At 38.7% G+C, this 14,309-nt stretch overlaps 1 protein-coding gene across 2 annotated transcripts in view; it reads right to left on the reverse strand.

Moving 5' to 3' along the window:
- The window catches only part of LOC149217287 (B3 domain-containing protein At3g06220-like), a 55,773-nt gene extending 43,143 nt beyond the window's left edge, over positions 1 to 12,630 (reverse strand). Inside the window, exons 1-2 of one of the 2 annotated variants that reach the window (XM_089392970.1) lie at positions 12,320 to 12,630; positions 12,011 to 12,185 (exon numbers count right to left, since the gene is read on the reverse strand). In XM_089392970.1, the coding sequence (XP_089249096.1) occupies positions 12,011 to 12,139 (129 nt within the window). In that variant the 5' untranslated portion in view covers positions 12,140 to 12,185; positions 12,320 to 12,630. Of the gene's footprint in view, positions 1 to 12,010 lie in introns of both variants that reach the window. The other variant, XM_089392969.1, reaches the window with a different exon arrangement.
- Positions 12,631 to 14,309: the final 1,679 nt, after the last annotated feature.

Raw genomic sequence — 14,309 nt, forward strand, 5'->3', positions numbered from 1 at the left:
TATGGAGAGAAACTCTTCTTTATATAGAGTGAATCTTTGTATTTAAAACCTCATATTTATGATTACCTCTATACTAGTTAGATATGAGATCTAAAATATTATTAATCTTTCCTCTGTTCATTAATTTTTTTTCCACGTCTTAACTGCAGTTACAGCTTAACAATGCATCAATATGTTTCCAGAATATTCAACCATATGACAAAAGGAACAATGGGACAGACCAATCCTCTTTATTGAATATTGTTCCATGTTAGGATACTATTTTCTACTGCTAACCATAGGAAAGCTTTTATCTTTGGCAATAGACCCAATTCCCAAATCTTAACAATGCATCAATATGTTTCCAGAATATTCAACCATATGACAAAAGGAACAATGGGACAGACCAATCCTCTTTATTGAATATTGTTCCATGTTAGGATACTATTTTCTACTGCTAACCATAGGAAAGCTTTTATCTTTGGCGATAGACCCAATTCCCAAATCTTTTCCATAACTTTGATGCCTTGATTGAACGTTGTGGGCTGCAATACGATTGGATTCCTCACTAACTATATTGTGTCATTACTTTTGCATTCCCCATATGTTTCTCGTGTAAGTTTCTGCGTCTACAATTATGTCCCAGAGAAGTCCTTATCATAAGCAATTCCATCAGGCCAATCTTTCTAAGACAACTTTTTTACTTACAGTTTTTCTCAATTTACAAACTTCATCTGATATTATATTCTAACTTTAACGTCAAAAGCATGACTTTGTGCACTGCTATTTCTTTCTCTCATTTCACAATTTGAACAATGTTCCATTCAACCCATTAAAATTTCCGGGATCTTTTTAGTGATCTAAATTAAAGACCAAAAACTCATATTTGGAAGATTTTAATTAACAATAACTGGTCCATTTATTTGAATTGATGTAAATCTGATTAGTTTTGAATGTTTTCTTGTTTTGTTTAATACTGAACTTCGCAAACACTACAGATTACATTCTTCTCAAATATTCTGGAATTTGAAGCAAGAAGTTTTTAAAAGATACCAAGATAAGATAAGATTAATTTTATTAATGTCCAACGAATGACCACAAAAATACAAGAACTGATCTATTGTGACTATTGCAGGCCTGAACAACGGAGTTCACTGTATCAACGCTCACAAATGCTACAAGCTCATTCCTCATCGTCAAATTTAAAGATATCTAGTGAATTACTTATTCAATTGACTGGCTATATTCAAAGGAGTTTAGAATATCAACCTCACCAACACCAGGCAATTAGAATACTAATTGATGCAGGCTCTCAGACATCAGGATTTGGGCACAATTATGGCCTAGGCAAGTCTTCCTTATGGCTTCCATTTGATTTATTTATGGAAAATGCAATGGATGGAAGGCAACTTCCAGCTACATCTGCTATTGAGACCCTAGCTGGTATGCAAATTAATTTAAACCGATATTTTTAATTTTTTTCATATTTGCACATATATTGGGCTAGATTTTGTTGATTTAGTTTATGATAATTTGATTGTGTAGGGAGGCAATCTAAAGGAAGAGTGATTTAAGGCATTCCTAGATTGTTATATTTAAGTTAGATCATTTCTAAGATTGTCCTGTATATTGGTTTGTATTAAAGTAGTAAGCTTACTTGGTCGCATTACTAGTGGAAATGGGGCCCATGATGGCCTTGGCAGCAGTGATATTTCACGTAATGCAGGTGATCTCATCAATACTTTCATTTGAATCATTGATATTCATCTTTGTCACTCTATTTTTTTTGTTCCACTAAGTGCGTGATAGATAATTTACTTGTTTGAGAAGTGTTCAGAGATCATTTTTTTGAATGTGTCAATTATATCATTTGTTTTTCTTGCAGTCGGAAACATGCAACACCTAATCGTTGAAGCTTGCATTGCTAGAAAATTGATTGATTCATCAGCATATTTATAGCCTGGCTATGTGGGAGGACTAATAAATCCATTATCTCACTCAATACCAGTTCAAAGATCTCCTTGGTCTGCATTCATGAAAGTATCACCATTATCCATTTCACTAAGAAATGCTCTCATTACAACTCCTACTTCAAGGTATTCTAAATCTCTCCGCAACTGCATATCAAACTTTCTCTTAGTGTGATATCTCTCCCAAGGCCATAAATTCTACTGTCTGAGTTTCAATTCAACCATTTACTGTTTTGAGTTCCTAGTCATGTCTCATTTCTACATCATGGCTTTTGTCTGGTGTCATCAATTATTGTTAGAACAATATAATTGAACTTTAATGGATCTGGTGGAAGCATCTCTAAACCAAAAATACATTAACAAGGCCCTAAATGGCCTGTATAGCCCAAAAAAGATCATGCTACAACAAATAACTAGTATTACATATCATTAAAATCATTGCCTATATTGGGATCCTCATCATCAATATCACCCTCTAAGCATTAAAATAAGATTGAAAAGCTTAACATGTCAAATCAAGATTTTATTTGAGTGAGGGTGTATTTTGTTTGGGTGATAGGATGTCACGATAGAGGAGTTCAACAATCAATGCCACCAACATCAACATACATAGAGCGCTTGGTCCTCTTCATTAAATGTTAGTTTCATTCTCTCATACATGACAAATCCCAATGGAAATGTTACAATCCCCCCAACCCTGAAATCCTGAAAACCTTTAAGTCTGTTGGAATTCTAGTGGGATCCACAATTCTACTTTCTCCATATGAAATCCAATGAGGTTGAAACCACTCTCAAACATCCCCAATCAATTAATGGTAATGTTAAAAATTTATGTAAAAGGATGAAAATGAAAGACAAAGGAGAATGTCACTTTTACTTGAGAATTTAACATTACCATTAAGAGCATTAGTAGGGCCTAGACAAATCTACTTCCCAACACTAGGAATCCCTTCTAACATTGCTTAATTTCCCTTACTTGCACTCCAAAACCTTTTAAAGCTCCAAAACTATGACTGAATTGCGTGAGAATGAAGCAATAAATCAATTCTAGGATGTTATTTTCACAGGACGTGTCCAAATTTCAGGACACCAATAGGGCTCTTGTCCGACACCAATTAAACTCATCTCCTAGGAATAGGACACAAGTAGGACACAAGTCAAACTTGTGTCAGAGAAGTGTCACCCATATGTCGTGTCTAACATGAAGGATTCGAGACACGAGGGGGTGGACGTGTCAAGTGACTTAGCTTGGAAGACTTGGATTAAAGTAACATGACAATTACCATTCCATACTTAACATCTTTCATCATTTCCTTGATACCACATCTATCCTTCGTGGTAAGCATCATTGGTTCATAAGGATTTGGCACTCACACATACACATCCTTGAGTAGGGCCAGAAAGTTTTTCCTTGGAGGTTGATGCAGCTACAAGAATAAAAAATCATAAGATGGCCACAACAAAGGAAAAATAAGAGTTAAAATGTAAAAGATGGCCAAGACATAATTAGCATGTGGGCAAAATCTTAGCCTGAGCTCAGCCACCACCCAGTTCCTGAGCACTTAATGCTCCTTCTCATTAAAAGGAACCCTTGCATGTTCCAACCTTGATCAGCAAGAAACTGACTCATCTCAAGGGGTAAAATAAATGCTATATCATAAAGAGCAAGCTTTTATCCTTGAGATATGCATCATATAAAAGCATTATTAAAAAGAAGTAAAAGGCCCACCATAATTGCACCCTCCTTTACATCTATACACTCATGATGTGAACCTCCATCAACTAGCCCCCTAACCATGGCACTTAGACATGAAGTCATTCTGCTTCATTGCCACTTATTGTCACTAACACCTATGAATTTAAGGGTTGACCTTGGAAATGCCACCTCCCTTTAAGGGCTGAAAGCACCTAATAGGTTTGATTACCTAGCCACCTCTACAAAGGTAGGGAACATTTTTATAGGACTTGGTATAGTTAGATATTTGAACGTGATCCCAGTTTGATGTGTTATTATGCCCTTAACAATTAAGTATCGTCCACTTTGATGCATCTATGGTTATGGTCTCCAATGAGCGGTTTTCACTTGAGTTTGAGGTGGTTTTGCCAAGTGGCTTTGCATAGAGCAATTGAGCCCTCGAGGGCACATTATTCCACTCCTACTCCACATGACACCCAGGCCATACTACACTTTCGAAGAGCATGATGACCTCGCAGATGCAACATTTCCCCTCTACAACAAAGCGTTGGGCACTTGGATTATATTGGCAATTGACGGACATCCCAAAGCATCCTCAGATGCCAGAACACTCAAATTACATTGCTCGGCATTAAGGATTCTTGATGATGTACCTAGGGGACCCAGCATGCCCGTAGGTTAGCCTTAACACTACTTGATGGGCATGCCTTGATTTGGAGCCCAGATGTTGATGATCATCCCCATGATGATTAGGGAGGGCTTGTATTACCTGATGGAACCCCAGCGACGGAGAAAGAGCACACTACAATGTCCAAATGGCACCTGTAGAGATGACACGGGGCACCCAAAGACAGCTTTTCGATACATGGAGATGTTTCGAGGCTTGATTTGACGACCCTTCATCAAATTTAGGTTGATCATGATGATTAGAGACACATCCAACCCTTGCATTGCACTTTTGGAGCATTTTTAGCCCCAAAAGCGCATGACATCTTGCTTAGAAAGGCCTTATGGCTCACACGTGTGGACAAATGTTGGCATATTTTATTTTGTTGAGTTACAAGGTTGGCTTGTAACCCATTTACTTTGCGTCTACTCAAAATTAAAGTTGTTTAGGGGCTTTTAGCAAGATTAATGGAAGTGATAAATCTCCTACAAAAGGATCACTCCATTCATTCGTTCATCATGATCTTCGTGGATTTCAACCTCCTTAGAAAGAGCTCAATTTAGCCTTTGTATTTCACTACTTGTGGAGATGTGATCTTTTTTGGATTGCTATTGGAGACTCGTTTATGTATTAGAGACACCTTTTTGGGATTGAAAAAAAAAAGAAATTTATTGGAAATTTTGTGAGTATCATTGCATATCTTTTATGGTTTTACATGTGATGAAATATTGCTAGGGTTTTCTATTGTTCCTTGTCTAAATGATTTATTGGAAAATGTTGGTGAATTATTGCATGTTAAATCTATTTTCCTTGAATTCCCTGATAAACCTACTAGAGAGCTTTGTTCTAGTTATTTTCTCCCCCCCCCATAAAAAGATAGTTAGGGTTTGCAAGTAAAAACTATGGTTTCCCCCCTTACTCCATCCATGAATTTGATATCTCTTAAATCTAGCTCCCATAAGACTTCATCACCTAGGTAGAAAAAGTCTCTAGGATCTTTGTGATGGTCAAAACTCTTTGATTTTATTCTTTACTCTCTTTTCTAAATTCCTTAGCCCTTTAAGGCAAGTCGTTAAGGCTAGGGCAAGGGTCAAATTCAACTAGGGTTGTAGGAAGCAAGCTATTGGAACTACTTTGGTTTGTTTTCACCTTGATTGACTTCCCACACTCAAAATCTAGCCTCTTTCATGGTGAAAATTGCCCTAATAAAGTTGATGTCATCAACCCTAGGTAATTTATGCCTTAATAAAACCCTAATCCTATACAAGGCTTCAACTTACGACTTATTTGAAGATTTGCCATCTCCCATTGTCGATCATGCCTTTAAGTTAACCTTTTCCTTGTCCTTGCATGCCTAGATGCACCTTTTGTTGAACTGAATCTTGAAACCCTAGGCATCGTACTCCTTTTGTGGTGAAAATTGTGTTAATAGTGCTGACATTATCAACCCTAGGTAATTTATGCCATAATAAAACCTAATCCTATACAAGGCTTCAACTTAGGGCTTATTTGAAGGTTTTCCATCTCCTTTTGTTGATCATATCTTTTAGATTTGAGTATCGGGAAGGAGCTTTGTTGAGGGGGGGTGGGTGTTGTGTTAGTCTACATTTTGAAGAGAATAAGGGAGGAAGGAAAGCAAGCTTATTTGGTGTCTCTGTTTTGTTTTTCTAATAAATACCTAAGAAACAATAAGTTAATGATGCAGGTGACCATATTTATCGAGGGTGTACATCTATTTGCTCTCTGATTACATAGGCATTTCAATCAGGAAACCTTCACGTCTACTATCACTTTTTGCTTCATAATGTAGGCCTTTTTCTCTTTAGAACTTTGCAACTATGCATTTGATTTATAGGCTTGTAAGTTTTATTCCTTGAAAGTTAGTACAAGTGTTCTATAAAGCATTGGGAAAGAAATGGGAAAATGCCACCTTCACAGTTCACACCATGTGAGTCTAACAGCCAACAAATGGGATCAGCCAACAACCTTCCTGACAATGAGAGAAGCAAAGGAAGGAAAGAAAAGGGACCGGCATTCCAACAGAAGAGAGAGACAAAACTGTTAAAATTGGCAACTAGGGCCAAACTCCATGTGGATCACCTTATTTATGGCTTTTGATATTTTTCCTAGATTCCTCTCATCAAGAGGTGTAGGATTGATCTAAAGATCATCCAATTTTGATAAGTATTTATGGAGATATGAATTTATTTTGATTGTGGACAAATTGTCAAGGTCAGCCAGCAAACTTATGTAGGCTCAGAAGCCCAACAGTCACGTCTATTCATCCTCAAAGCTTGCATATAAATACAAGGAGCATTCTCCTCATTTGGACAATTCAATTCACTCATCTTCTCTCTCTCTCTCCTACGCATAAAAGGAGCCTCTCTCTTTCTCACACGTGTGGCTGAAAGGAAGACGTCCTAGGGCAAGGAAGACGCAAAAAGAAGGACGCTAGGTCAGCAGGTTATCTCTTTGACCAGCGTTGACCAAGTGTTGACCTTCCAGAAGTGCGGATTGGATGTAGTTGCCTCTCCTAGGCAGGCCGCAATTTTTGGCATGAAAACCGAGGTGATCTAACCTCTAGTTTGACCGGTGTTGACTGCCCTAGTTTAGGGCTGCAGTTGACTTCAATAATCTGCAAATTGACTGTACTTTTGGGGCTGTTCAAGGGCTGTTTCTTCATGCTGTTCGAGGACAAGTTGACCGGAAATTGACCCAGCATTTTATAGGTCAATTTCAGCTAGTTTGACGAAATTTGACTTTGTTGATCTAAGGTTTGCTGCTATTGATATAAAATTACGAAATTCAGATTTTGTACTATTTCTCTCTGCTGAACTATTGAAGATAAAAGAAGATTTGATCAAAGGGTTTCCCCGCATTGGGGTTTGTCCTTTGGCTAGCCGCCGCATCTTGTGTCTCTTGTCTTGGCTTGTTTTCTGTTGATCATTTAATGTTCTATCTGCACTTTACTTAATGTATATGTGATTGTCCCCGGATGCGGGTGACCTGTAGAGCAATAACCACGATGGGACGGAGGAACGCGGAGCATGGCTGGCACCTGTCCAACATGCTCGCCGGACAGAACTTCAGGTGGGAAGACATAAATGCGAGGTTGATTAACAATACGGGAGCTCGGATGTTTGGTCTTGGAATTACAACACTGTCCATTCACGCCTGCTCAGGAGAATATCGGTCTGCAGTGAACTTAATTGCCATAGTAATGGCGGGTGAGGATCGAGGGAAGGGCACCTGCGTTTTAAGTGACCTCAATGCCAGTAATCTGCATCTATGCTTCATTCAGTTCGGTAAGATTCGGAGCTGTGAGAAAGAATGGGTCTGGGGAAGGTCTGACGTCGGAGGCTGGTTTCGATTTGAGCCTGAGGCTACGCTCTGGCAGTGTAACTCTCTCACAGAGACAAGCAACAACCCCTGTGGTGTCACTACTGGTCAAGGCAGCTCAGTTTTTGGAGACTTTCTTGCTGCTGTTCGTGTTCGTCATTGCGTGATGCCGAGACCCCGCCAGCGTATGCTGAGTCGCAGAGGCTCTGGAAGAGGAACCCCCTCATGGCCCCCAGCTGATTCAAGTTCCTTGGGGATTCCCTCTCATCATCGGGGAACAGAGCGCATTCTGACCCCTAGCAACTACCTGGACCCAAATTCTCCAGACTCGGCCAATTCGTCTTCATTTGGTTCAGCCACTTTCTCGTTCAACTGCTCTCTAACGCGCCCTCGAATAACGGCTCATGTCTCTGTTCTCTTCATCGAGGAAGCTCAGCACGAGGGAGAATCCAGCACTCCAATTCCTCATTCTGAGGAAGTCCATAATCCCAGCTCTCCAAAGCCCACCTCAGAAATGCAAAAGGAGCAGCCCCAGCCAGCCAGCGCCATCAGCTCCATGATGGAGGCCCATGCGCAGCCAGACATGCAGGAACCGGAAATGGGTTGGTGTAGGATCGTAGAGGAGGAGCCCGATGAGTAATCCAGGTTCCAGCTCTCACCTTTTTTTGGATGCCCAACGAAAAGGAGGACAGGTTATCTATGGTTCTGTCTGTCAATCTTTCTTCATGTTTTCTGTACCGTTTTCTACTGTCTAGTGTCTGATGTGGCGATGTTACTTGTGTCTGTATACCCTTCACAGGGAATGTCTAGTGTCGGTTATGTGTATCACTCTGTCGCCCCTGCGCGGGAAGTAAGGTTCAATCTCTCTGTTTCTGAATCTGTCATGAACAAACGGCCTACTACACAGGCTTGATGGCTCTCTATTATCCAAGGATGTAATTGTTCTCTTTTTTGTATATAATAGATTAAATTTACTTAGCGAAAAAAAATGTATATGTGATTGCTAATCTGTGGCTAATAAGAAGAAAAATAAGTAAACTGCTCTAAGCATAGAACATACCATAATTTAACAAAAACAGAGTGTTTACACCATCTGCTTCTAGAGACCAAAGGCTGCAAGACAGAGGCAAGCAAAACAGAGGATTCATGGCATCTCACTGTAGAAGCTCAAAACTGAAAACAACAAGCAGCAAATGGCTAACAGCCTTTTTTGTACTGTAACATCTATCACTTTTTCTGAATAAACAATGGAAATTTTCATTCCCAAAAGGGTTTTCTCCAGTTTAAAAATCAATTGTCTATGTATGCTTGTTTAGTGTGTTCATTTCTTTCTTTCTCTGCTGTTATTTTGGGTTTTCCTGTTAAGAATTGTTAGTGCGGATAAATGACAGTTGTGTTTAATTATGCTAAATAACTGCAAGAATAAAACCCACAACAAAGGGAAGCTCAGAATCAGAGATTATACTTTTACTCAACCTAAATTTTTTATTTTGGATACACTTGCTAGAAGCTCTGTTTTAATTCTCTCTGTTCTTCACTTAATTCAACTGTTAGTCCTACAGAATTTATTGAATGCAGACACCAAATACATGGATAAAAAATGACATGGGTTCAATGGGTACAAGAGTGCAGTAGTAAGACTTGCAGCCAAAGTGAAGAGTTCAATTCTGCAACTGAAACACTGCCAGATAGCCTCCATAAATCCAGATCAGTTGGTGTCAGAGCCAAATTTGAAATTACATGGGAGTGCATGATGTAGCGGTCGGGGCAGTCGGTTTGCACACACCCCGGCCGTGTTCGAATCATGTGGCGCTGCGCGGATGCTGTGGCGCATATTCCGGTGATGGCGAATATTCCGATTGTATGATGGTTTCGATGTGACTGTTATCAGCATTGTCTGATATGTATACAATGTAATAAAAAAGAGGGCCCTATGATGCTTCTGCTTGGGAACTAGCCCCTCCCTTTAAAAAAAAAAAAAAAAAAAACTGATTGGTAAGACCTGGAGCAGATACAAAAAGCAGAGAAATCCACTACAGCGAGAGTTGGAAAGTGACAAAAGAAGATGGAAGAATGAAGAGCAATGCTAAGAAGACCCAGAAGTTGGGTTTGCATGTTTGGAGCAGAGCATTGCCACACTAGCAGAGAGGATCACCCAATTTAATAAAACAATGGCAAAGAAGAAAGAATTTTTAGTAGAGTTCCAGCATGAAGGAGAAAATCTGATCATGGAAAAAGAAAAGGTAAACAGCCTGAAATTTTGGTTCATGATAGTTTTTCTATAAGTTCTCACTCCATTTAATGTCACAGTGAAGATTGATAAACCTGCTTATCAAAGACAATTTGATGCCAAAAGGCTTGACAACTGGTTCCATGCTTCCATATGCAGTTATGCAGGGGTAAAAAGATGAGCAGAAGATATATTTTGCAAGACTGAAGATGACTTCCACACATTAGTGTAGTCAATGCAAGTAAGAAGCTTGTAATGATTTGTCAAATAGCAGTTTTAGAATGGAATGCAACTACAGACCGTCTCAATTATATTTTTTTGGGACCAAAACCCTTCGAAATTGGGAGGTCTGATCCATTTAAGGACCAGGAAGGAAAATGGAAAATATCATGTTGGCACCACGTGAGCCTAACCACCCAACAACCAACGAACAGGCAATTGGCCAACAACCTTCCAGACCAAGGTTGCAGCAGGGTAAGGGAAGAAAAAGGGCTAGGAAAAACAGAACAGAGCATTCACGACATTTTCCTCTAAAAACCCAAATTGTGAGACAGCGGCAAGCAGAACAAAGGATTCACAGCCTTTTGACTTAGAAACACTAAACTGAAAGCCACAAGTGACTAGCGGGAGCAGCCTATTTTGAGCCTTCTTTGAATAAACACTAGAGTTCATTCCCAAAAGTTAGTGTGTTAACTGGGTATGAATGCCTGTTCACTGTGTTTCTTTCTTTTTTTCTCTACCAATAAGAATTGTTATCACAGACTTGTAACCAATGCATTTAATCATGCTAATTAGCCAAAGGAATAAACGCATAGGAAGATAGTCTGTTACCAGAAACAAAAATCGATAAACGCAACCAGAAATAAAAATGATACAAGAAACGTAGTCCAGAAGTTTCCCATATAAGAGACGTATAAACTGTATATACATTTTGAGGGTAGGGAAAACAATTTCAGGGTTCCCCAATAAACCAGCCCAGTCTCCTGATGCACACTTCCCTGAGGTAGCATTGCATCATAGATTAATATAACGTATATAAGCTACTAACTAAAATTTAACAGAATCTAAATCTTTTCTCACAATATTATAATAATCCGGGTTAACATTATCCGTCACCTTTGGACTTTATGGTATAAAATGGTCGCCATTTTAAATATAAAAGGAAACAGAAAAACGTATGTCTGCCTCGACCTGCAGCGACCTCCGATGCAATGGGCCGCAATCGGTCTAAACACAAATTGCAACTCATTCAAGCACGAAATTGAGCACAACGACTGGATCCGGCCGGTGTTCCAGCCCCAACTTTCGTTTATCGCAGCAAAATTTTGAGGGTTTCAAGCATTACCAATGCAGTTATGATGAGTTGGTAAAGCATGATGTTTTCTAAGAAATGGATCGAACTATACTGAATGCAAGCCCAAAGACATGGGGAAAAACGACAGGCCCAATGTGTACAGCAGCACAGTAGTAAGACTTGCAGCCAATGTGAAGAATTTCCATTCTGCAATTCAAATTTCAAACACTGCCAGACAGTCTGTGATTCCAGATGAACAATCACCTGAAATTCAACCTAACTCTAAACCAAACTCCCTACAAAGTTGATCCAGGTAGCCGTAGCAAGCCCCAAGTTCGATACTTAGTCCCCCCCCTCCGAGATGGTGTCCAACACAGACCCAGAGCGGCAAGCTCCAAACCATTACTAACTAGAGGCGTTATTGTCCTAATATTTCAGTCAATAAAAAATGACAACCCTCTCATCTCCTCAAGGGGTTGTCCTATGATCCCAGCTTGTTCAATTTAATAAGCCCTGTGCGGCTTGAAATTTACATTTTGATAAACTGGCAATTCAACTCTGCATGAGCTTTATAGATGCCACCTACAATGCTAGTTTAAGTAATCTCATTAACAGTTGCATTGGCTAAACCTCTCTGCAAAAAAACCCTAGAGATACATTATTATAGGTAGAATTGAATTTTTACAACAGAGATCTAATTCTGAAATTCAAAATACAAAGAATCAAAACTCAAATTTACAGCACTGCACCACATAAACGTAGAGGCTAATCGGTAATCAATGGACTAAAACTGTTCTCCTACAAGAAAGTATGGCATTGACAGCATGAAAATTACCAGTCGAGATTTGTAATCCGCCGGCAAAAACGTACAGAAAGAAGGGACATGCGCGTTATTATCCCCTCTCGCAATTCTTCGCATGCATTGTTTGGTACAAGGATCGCATGCCTTGAACTTCTCAGACATGTTGACTCCAAGTCTTGTTCAGAGCTTCACCGTGAACCTAAATTATCTAAAGATTAAACCGAACCAACAAAAACAATCACATACACTCCTTCACATTTGCCCTTTTCAGCCATCCTTATCATTCATAATTTCAGCTAGAAGATAAGGAACACAAAATGGGGTTTCAACACGATTCTTCACCTCTTATTGAAAGCAACCAACTCTTTAACAGAGCTCCCCCGAGGATGGAAGCCTCGTTCAAACAGAAAATGAAAAAAAACACCAAAGCGTTGCATCCAAAGGATGGACCACGAAGAAATCCCCAATGAAATCCCCAATGAAAGCGCAGAGAAAACACAGATTTGACAATAACTTGGTAATCATATCCAAAGATTTGTCATCATCATTTTCGGAGATTTGTCAGGCGTGTTACTTTAATTATTAGTGAATCCAGACAACGGATCACTGGTGAGAGGAATATGTTAATGGGGCCGGGGCTTCAATGCAGTCCTCAGACTTCGAATATGACGCGCTGTAGCACGTATTTGTGGCCAGACCGGTCATTTGACACGTATGTAAAAAAGAAAAAAAAGAGTACGTTAAGTATTAAAATATTTAATTTATCAATTTGATATTTGAATTTTCAAGGTATTTGTAATAAATTGCATATTGCATGGAGAGTTGAGAACATTTATGTTTGTTAATTTTTATAATTAAATTAAATTAAATTTTAATGTTTACGAGAGTATAAATAGTTTATAGGATTATTAGTTTTCTGGTTTTTGTTTTTGCAATTTAATCTTTTTATTAGTCAAATTTATGATGAGTTGACTCAATTTTTTAACAATGTTTTCATTGAAAAGACAATGCCAAGGGACTGATGTTAATTTACGTTTTTCACTATGCATCACATTCCAAAATGAAATGTCTTTTCCGATTTCACTGCCCTTGATGTAAAAAAAATACACACCCGTTCTTCCCAAACTTTTTTAGGTCTTTATTATGGACCTATTTCGCACCGTAGTTGATGTGAGTTAATGCTTAATTGAGCATTAAGAATCTTTGTTGTCCATGGAATGCTAGCTCCAATGTACTCTTTTTCTTGGAAATCACAAGTGGGATTGAATTCTTGAACATAGTATTTCTTCTTTCTACCCAACTATTTTCCCCATATACACCTATGAAACTTCTCCATAACAAAACTCTTTAAATCCTTGTTGTTTGTTGGACATGCATTGAGGTAAATATTCCATTTTTGCATCCATTTGTTGTTTTGTCTCATCCATGATTTCTTTCTTTCACTCATTCCTTCATTGAATATAACTTTAGGCCATCTACCTTCTCCCATTTGTTCAATTCTTTGTAGATACCTTATGAGACGCACCATAGCAATTGCTTCAATGGAAGTTGCTCTTGTTTCACTCAGCATTATCTCATAGGAAACCAAACTTTTTATTTTAAACTTGCTCATGATCAAGCGCTTTTGAATTTTTCCAATTTGCTTTCATTTTGAGACAGGGATGCTGCCAGCCCAAAATTCACACCCATATAAAATCACCGGACAAACTAGGAGCCCAAAAAGCACTTTAATTGTTTTCCAATCCCATAACTCTGCCTCTCTACATCTGTTTTGAAGAGCATATAATGCTTTCCACCCTCCTAAAATTCTCTTCTTTTTGCAGTGCTCCCAATTAAGCTTGTTGTTGAAATCAATCCTGAGGTACTTGTATTCATTTAATTCTTCAAGAACGTTGACTTCAAAGAAGAACGTATGTTGACTCTGCTTCTTTTTATTTGAGAAAATCATTATTTTGGTCTTGTTGTTATTGACTTGCATCCCCACCGCTTTGCAAAAATTCTCAAGGGCATATAGGTGCATTTGTAATCCCTGGGCCAATTTAGCAATCAATACAAGGTCATCAGCATATAAAAGAAGCTTTATCACAAACTCCCCCAACTGAACACCATCCCCACCTTGCAGATTTAGCCACTCTTCCAATTTATCAATATATAAACCAAAAAGAGTAGGGGATAAAGGGCAACCTTGCTTGACTCCGATGTCACTTCTAAAGCTTTCTGAAATGCCTGTTGAAGTTCTAATTTTGACTTTCACCACTTCATAAAGCCTATGGACAACAACTCTATAATGCAAAGAAATTTCAAGTTCTTCCATTCTACTCCACTACTTATT

Source organism: Pinus tabuliformis, chromosome 1_1, assembly GCF_031772625.1.
Source record: "Pinus tabuliformis cultivar Carrire ecotype Pingquan chromosome 1_1, CPIR1, whole genome shotgun sequence".
Classification (NCBI taxonomy): domain Eukaryota; kingdom Viridiplantae; phylum Streptophyta; class Pinopsida; order Pinales; family Pinaceae; genus Pinus; species Pinus tabuliformis.